The 6,837-nt window shown below is 53.8% G+C and overlaps 1 protein-coding gene across 1 annotated transcript; it reads left to right on the top strand.

Annotated features, from left to right (window-relative positions):
• The first annotated feature begins 462 nt into the window (after positions 1–462).
• Positions 463–6,410, top strand: LOC124025871 (ELKS/Rab6-interacting/CAST family member 1-like). Its single transcript, XM_046339186.1, has 2 exons — positions 463–657; positions 6,048–6,410. Exons 1-2 carry the CDS (start codon positions 562–564, stop codon positions 6,408–6,410), a joined length of 459 nt encoding a protein of 152 aa, XP_046195142.1. The 5' UTR covers positions 463–561.
• The last annotated feature ends 427 nt before the right edge of the window (positions 6,411–6,837 follow it).

The raw sequence follows: 6,837 nt of genomic DNA, 5'->3' as shown, positions 1-6,837 counted from the left end.
GTGTGTGTGTGTGTGTGTGTGTGTGTGTGTGTGTGTGTGTGTGTGTGTGTGTGTGTGTGTGTGTGTGTGTGTGTGTGTGTGTGTGTGTGTGTGTGTGTGTGTGTGTGTGTCTCAAGCAAGATCTTATGTGTGTGTTTTCTGCTGACTCACAATGCTCTCTCTCTGTCCCTCATCCGTTCCCCCTCCCTTCCCCCCCCTCTCTCTCTCTCTCTCTCTCTCTCTCTCTCTCTCTCTCTCTCTCTCTCCCTCATCCATTCCCCCTCCCTCCTCTCTCTCCTTCCTCCCCTCCTTCCTTCCCTCCCTCCCGTTTGCCTCTAGTGTGTCAGGATGGTGTGTCAGGATGGCCTCCCTTCACCCCCCTCCTCCTTCCCTTCCTCCCTCCTTTCCTCTCTCTCCTTCCTCCCCTCCTTCCTTCCTTCCCTCCCTCTCTCTTCTCCTCCCTCCCGTTTGCCTCCCCCTCCCTTCACCCCCCCTCCTCCTTCCCTTCCTCCCTCCTTTCCTCTCTCTCCCTCTCTTCAGATTGAGAATCTGCAGGAGCAGCTGAGAGACAAGGAGAAACAGATGAGTAGTCTGAAGGACAGAGTCAGGTCTCTCCAGACAGACACCTCCAACACTGACACAGCTCTCACCACCCTGGAGGAAGCACTGGCTGAGAAGGTATATATTATAGAAACACACACATGAGCTTTGGGGCTCCCGAGTGGCACAGCGGTCTAAGGCACTGCATCTCAGTGTTAGAGGCGTCACTACAGACATTGGTTCGATCCCGGGCTGTATCACAACCGGCCGTGATTGGGAGTCCCATAGGGTGGCGCACAATTGGTCCAGGTTAGGGAGGGTTTGGGCGGGAAAGGCCGTCCAGGTAGGGAGGGTTTGGGCGGGAAAGGCCGTCCAGGTTAGGGAGGGTTTGGCCGGGATAGGCCGTCCAGGTTAGGGAGGGTTTGGCCGGGATAGGCAGTCCAGGTTAGGGAGGGTTTGGCCGGGATAGGCCGTCCAGGTTAGGGACGGTTTGGCCGGGATAGGCCGATGGTGCTTGGTGTGTCAGGATGGTGCTTGGTGTGTCAGGATGGTGCTTGGTGTGTCAGGATGGTGCTTGGTGTGTCAGGATGGTGCTTGGTGTGTCAGGATGGTGCTTGGTGTGTCAGGATGGTGCTTGGTGTGTCAGGATGGTGCTGTGTCAGGATGGTGCTTGGTGTGTCAGGATGGTGCTTGGTGTGTCAGGATGGTGCTTGGTGTGTGTCAGGATGGTGCTTGGTGTGTCAGGATGGTGCTTGGTGTGTCAGGATGGTGCTTGGTGTGTTAGGATGGTGCTTGGTGTGTCAGGATGGTGCTTGGTGTGTCAGGATGGTGCTTGGTGTGTCAGGATGGTGCTTGGTGTGTCAGGATGGTGCTTGGTGTGTTAGGATGGTGCTTGGTGTGTCAGGATGGTGCTTGGTGTGTGTCAGGATGGTGCTTGGTGTGTCAGGATGGTGTCAGGATGGTGCTTGGTGTGTCAGGATGGTGCTTGGTGTGTCAGGATGGTGCTTGGTGTGTCAGGATGGTGCTTGGTGTGTCAGGATGGTGCTTGGTGTGTGAGGATGGTGCTTGGTGTGTCAGGATGGTGCTTGGTGTGTGAGGATGGTGCTTGGTGTGTCAGGATGGTGCTTGGTGTGTGAGGATGGTGCTTGGTGTGTCAGGATGGTGCTTGGTGTGTCAGGATGGTGCTTGGTGTGTCAGGATGGTGCTTGGTGTGTCAGGATGGTGCTTGGTGTGTCAGGATGGTGCTTGGTGTGTCAGGATGGTGCTTGGTGTGTCAGGATGGTGCTTGGTGTGTCAGGATGGTGCTTGGTGTGTGTCAGGATGGTGCTTGGTGTGTCAGGATGGTGCTTGGTGTGTCAGGATGGTGCTTGGTGTGTCAGGATGGTGCTTGGTGTGTCAGGATGGTGATGGTGCTTGGTGTGTGTCAGGATGGTGCTTGGTGTGTGAGGATGGTGCTTGGTGTGTCAGGATGGTGCTTGACTTAAATGTAAATGTAAATGTAAATGATGGTGCTTGGTGTGTCAGGATGGTGCTTGGTGTGTCAGGATGGTGCTTGGTGTGTCAGGATGGTGCTTGGTGTGTCAGGATGGTGCTTGGTGTGTCAGGATGGTGCTTGGTGTGTCAGGATGGTGCTTGGTGTGTCAGGATGGTGCTTGGTGTGTCAGGATGGTGCTTGGTGTGTCAGGATGGTGCTTGGTGTGTCAGGATGGTGCTCAGGATGGTCAGGATGGTGCTTGGTGTGTGAGGATGGTGCTTGGTGTGTCAGGATGGTGCTGGTGTGTCAGGATGGTGCTTGGTGTGTCAGGATGGTGCTTGGTGTGTGAGGATGGTGCTTGGTGTGTCAGGATGGTGCTTGGTGTGTCAGGATGGTGTGTGTCAGGATGGTGCTTGGTGTGTCGGGATGGTGCTTGGTGTGTCAGGATGTCAGGATGGTGCTTGGTGTGTCAGGATGGTGCTCGGTGTGTCAGGATGGTGCTCGGTGTGTGAGGATGGTGCTTGGTGTGTCAGGATGGTGCTTGGTGTGTCAGGATTGGTGTGTCAGGATGGTGCTTGGTGTGTCAGGATGGTGCTTGGTGTGTGTCAGGATGGTGCTTGGTGTGTGTCAGGATGGTGCTTGGTGTGTCAGGATGGTGCTTGGTGTGTTAGGATGGTGCTTGGTGTGTCAGGATGGTGCTTGGTGTGTGTCAGGATGGTGCTTGGTGTGTCAGGATGGTGTTTGGTGTGTGAGGATGGTGCTCGTGTGTCAGGATGGTGCTATGTGTGTCAGCATGGTGCTTGGTGTGTCAGGATGGTGCTTGGTGTGTCAGGATGGTGCTAGGTGTGTCAGGATGCTTGGTGTGTGAGGATGGTGCTCTGTGTGTCAGGATGGTGCTCAGTGTGTCAGGATGGTGCTCAGGGTGTTGGTGTGTCAGGATGGTGCTCGGTGTGTGAGGATGGTGCTGGTGTGTGAGGATGGTGAGTGCTTGTGTGTCAGGATGGTGCTTGGTGTGTGAGGTTGGTGCTTGGTGTGTGAGGATGGTGCTTGGTGTGTCAGGATGGTGCTTGGTGTGTCAGGATGGTGCTGGTGTGTGTGTGAGGATGGTGCTTGGTGTGTCAGGATGGTGCTTGGTGTGTTAGGATGGTGCTTGGTGTGTGTCAGGATGGTGCTTGGTGTGTCAGGATGGTGCTTGGTGTGTCAGGATGGTGCTTGGTGTGTCAGGATGGTGCTTGGTGTGTCAGGATGGTGCTTGGTGTGTCAGGATGGTGCTTGGTGTGTCAGGATGGTGCTTGGTGTGTTAGGATGGTGCTCAGGATGGTGTGTCAGGATGGTGCTTGGTGTGTCAGGATGGTGCTTGGTGTGTCAGGATGGTGCTTGGTGTGTGAGGATGGTGCTTGGTGTGTGAGGATGGTGCTCGTGTGTCAGGATGGTGCTGTGAGGATGGTGTGTGTCAGGATGGTGCTTGGTGTGTGAGGATGGTGCTTGGTGTGTCAGGATGGTGCTTGGTGTGTCAGGATGGTGCTTGGTGTGTCAGGATGGTGCTAGGTGTGTCAGGATGATGCTTGGTGTGTCAGGATGGTGCTTGGTGTGTGAGGATGGTGCTTGGTGTGTCAGGATGGTGCTTGGTGTGTCAGGATGGTGCTAGGTGTGTCAGGATGGTTGGTGTGTCAGGATGGTGCTTGGTGTGTCAGGATGGTGTGCTCTTGGTGTGTCAGGATGGTCAGGATGGTGCTCAGGATGGTGTGTTGTCAGGATGGTGCTCGGTGTGTGAGGATGGTGCTTGGTGTGTCAGGATGGTGCTTGGTGATGGTGAGGATGGTGCTTGGTGTGTGAGGATGGTGCTTGGTGTGTCAGGATGGTGCTTCGGTGTGTCAGGATGGTGCTGGTGTGTCAGGATGGTGTGTTCAGGATGGTGCTCGGTGTGTTAGGATGGTGCTTGGTGTGTCAGGATGGTGCTTGGTGTGTTCAGGATGGTGCTTGGTGTGTGAGGATGGTGCTTGGTGTGTCAGGATGGTGTGGTGTGTCAGGATGGTGCTTGGTGTGTCAGGATGGTGCTTGGTGTGTCAGGATGGTGCTTGTGTGAATCAGGATGGTGCTTGGTGTGTCAGGATGGTGCTTGGTGTGTCAGGATGGTGCTTGGTGTCAGGATGGTGCTTGGTGTGTCAGGATGGTGCTTGGTGTGTCAGGATGGTGCTTGGTGTGTCAGGATGGTGCTTGGTGTGTCAGGATGGTGCTTGTGTGTCAGGATGGTGTGTGTCAGGATGGTGCTTGGTGTGTCAGGATGGTGCTTGGTGTGTGAGGATGGTGCTTGGTGTGTGATGATGGTGCTTGGTGTGTCAGGATGGTGCTTGGTGTGTCAGGATGGTGCTTGGTGTGTCAGGATGGTGCTTGGTGTGTCAGGATGGTGCTTGGTGTGTTAGGATGGTGCTTGGTGTGTCAGGATGGTGCTTGGTGTGTCAGGATAGTGCTCTGTGTGTCAGGATGGTGCTCAGTGTGTCTGGATGGTGCTTGGTGTGTGAGTTTTGGCCGGCCAGGTTGTGAAACTGCTCCGAGGCAAGCAAAGCACAATATCTTTCTTTCGAATTTGATCTCTCTCTCTCTCTTTCGCTCTCTACTTTCTCCCTCTCTCTCTCTCTCTCTCTTTCCCTCTCCTCTCTCTCCCTCTTTCCCTCTCCTCTCTCTCCCTCTCCCTCTCTCTCTCTCTCTCTCTCTCTCTCCCTCCCTCTCTCTCTCTCTCTCTCCCTCCCACCCCCCTCTCTCTCTGCCTCTCCCCCCCCTCTCTCTCTCTCTCTCTCTCTCTCTCTCCCTCTCCTCCCCCCTCTCTATCTCTCTCTCTCTCCCTCTCCCTCATATTATAATGGAATGGTGTTCACCTCTGAGTGCCTCTAGCTGAATGCACCAGAATTAGACCTGATTCATTTCAGAGTGTTTTAATAGAGGAGTTCTAAGTGAATTCACAGTTTCTGAAAACACAATGTTGTGTTAAAGGCCTTGCTGCGATGCAGAGCGAGGTTGAGGTTGACACACAAACACACAGGTGTGAGATGAACAGAGCCAACCGTTGGTCTTCCAGTACGTGGTGTGTGTTGTTCTGATTGGCTGTGAAGGTTGAACACTCTGTCAGACACTGTTCTAGTTGTGATATAAGGAGTGTGAGCTACACTATTAAATGTTACTGAGCTTGTGATTTAGTCGGTGTAGTAAGTTCAAGCGCCTGTTAAACTTTGATGGACTGTGTGTGAGGTGATGAATGACGAAAAACATACTTATTATTAAACCTAAAGTGGTTATTATTTAATATGATGTAATAATAGCCATTAAATTATAGTAATTTCCACAAGATTATTTTCCAGGCCAGTTGTAATGGCACTCAAATCAACATTCAGACCCTGTTGTCAATAGAAGATGAACTCTTAGGCAGGGCGGCCCACCTAACCCGGACAACGTGTCCGATGGGACAAGAACAACCCGGACAACGTCGGCCTCCCCTAACCCGGACAACGCTGGGCCAAACCCTCCCCTAACCCGGACAACGCTGGGCTAAACCCTGGGCCAAACCCCCTAACCCGGACAACGCTGGGCCAAACCCTCCCCTAACCTGGACAACGCTGGGCCAAACCTCCCTAACCCAAACCTCCCCTAACCCGGACAACGCTGGGCTAAACCCTCCCCTAACCCGGACGACGCTGGGCTAAACCCTCCCTAACCCGGTCCCCTAACCCGGCTGGGCGACGCTGGGCTAAACGCCCTAACCCGGACGACCCTAACCCCCCCTAACCCGGACGACGCTGGGCTAAACCTCCCTAAGACGCGCTAAACCCTCCCTAACCCAGTCGCTGGGCCAATTGTGCGCCGCCCCATGTGTCTCCCGGTCGCAGCCGGTTGCAACAGAGCCTGGACTCTAACCCAGGATCTCTAGTAGCAGAGCTATCACTGTGATGCAGTGTCTTAAACCACCGCGCCACAGGAGGCCCTGACCTCTAACTACCCATTCCTCTACAGGTGAGTATGTGTCTCCATGTGTGAATTAACCCTCTGACCCTCTCTGTAGGAGCGTATCATTGAGCGTCTGAAGGAGCAGAGAGACAGAGACGACAGAGAGAAGACAGAAGACATCGAGTCCAACAAGAAAGAACTGAAGGAACTCAGAGAGAAACTCAGTCTACTGCAGGGAGACCTGTCTGACCGAGAGGTGAGCTACAATGACCAGACAGACACCACACTCAGTCTACTGCAGGGAGACCTGTCTGACCGAGAGGTGAGCTACAATGACCAGACAGACACCACACTCAGTCTACTGCAGGGAGACCTGTCTGACCGAGAGGTGAGCTACAATGACCAGACAGACACCACACTCAGTCTACTGCAGGGAGACCTGTCTGACCACACTCAGTCTACTGGTGAGCTACAATGACCAGACAGACAGACACCACACTCAGTCTACTGCAGGGAGACCTGTCTGACCGAGAGGTGACCAGACAGCAGTCTACAGATGACCAATGACCAGACGACACCACACTCAGTCTACTGCAGGGAGACCTGTCTGACCAATAGGTGAGCTACAATGACCAGACAGACACCACAGTCAGTCTACTGCAGGGAGACCTGTCTGACCAAGAGGTGAGCTACAATGACCACACAGGGATAACACAATGACCATACAATCACCAATAGGTGAGCTACAATGACCAAAACCATGCAGGGAGATTCTGACCCCACAGGGATGACCCCAAAACCGATGACCCCACTCAAGCTGCCTGACCGGCAAGGTCACCTTCAATTCCAGCCAGTCATTTTTCTTGAGAAATAGTCCACAGAGCATTAGATTGGATGAGTCACAG

The sequence above is a fragment of the Oncorhynchus gorbuscha genome, unplaced genomic scaffold (assembly GCF_021184085.1).
Source record: "Oncorhynchus gorbuscha isolate QuinsamMale2020 ecotype Even-year unplaced genomic scaffold, OgorEven_v1.0 Un_scaffold_2497, whole genome shotgun sequence".
NCBI lineage: Eukaryota > Metazoa > Chordata > Actinopteri > Salmoniformes > Salmonidae > Oncorhynchus > Oncorhynchus gorbuscha.
This window is presented reverse-complemented; position numbering and strand designations above follow the sequence as displayed.

What these genes read in the sequence shown, in the direction of transcription:
- LOC124025871 (XM_046339186.1), top strand. Translation starts at nt 562, where the DNA reads ATGAGTAGTCTGAAGGACAGAGTCAGGTCTCTCCAGACAGACACCTCC. An exon ending in AGGAAGCACTGGCTGAGAAG is followed by an intron (nt 658 to 6,047) that starts GTATATATTATA and finishes CCCTCTCTGTAG; the next exon opens with GAGCGTATCATTGAGCGTCT.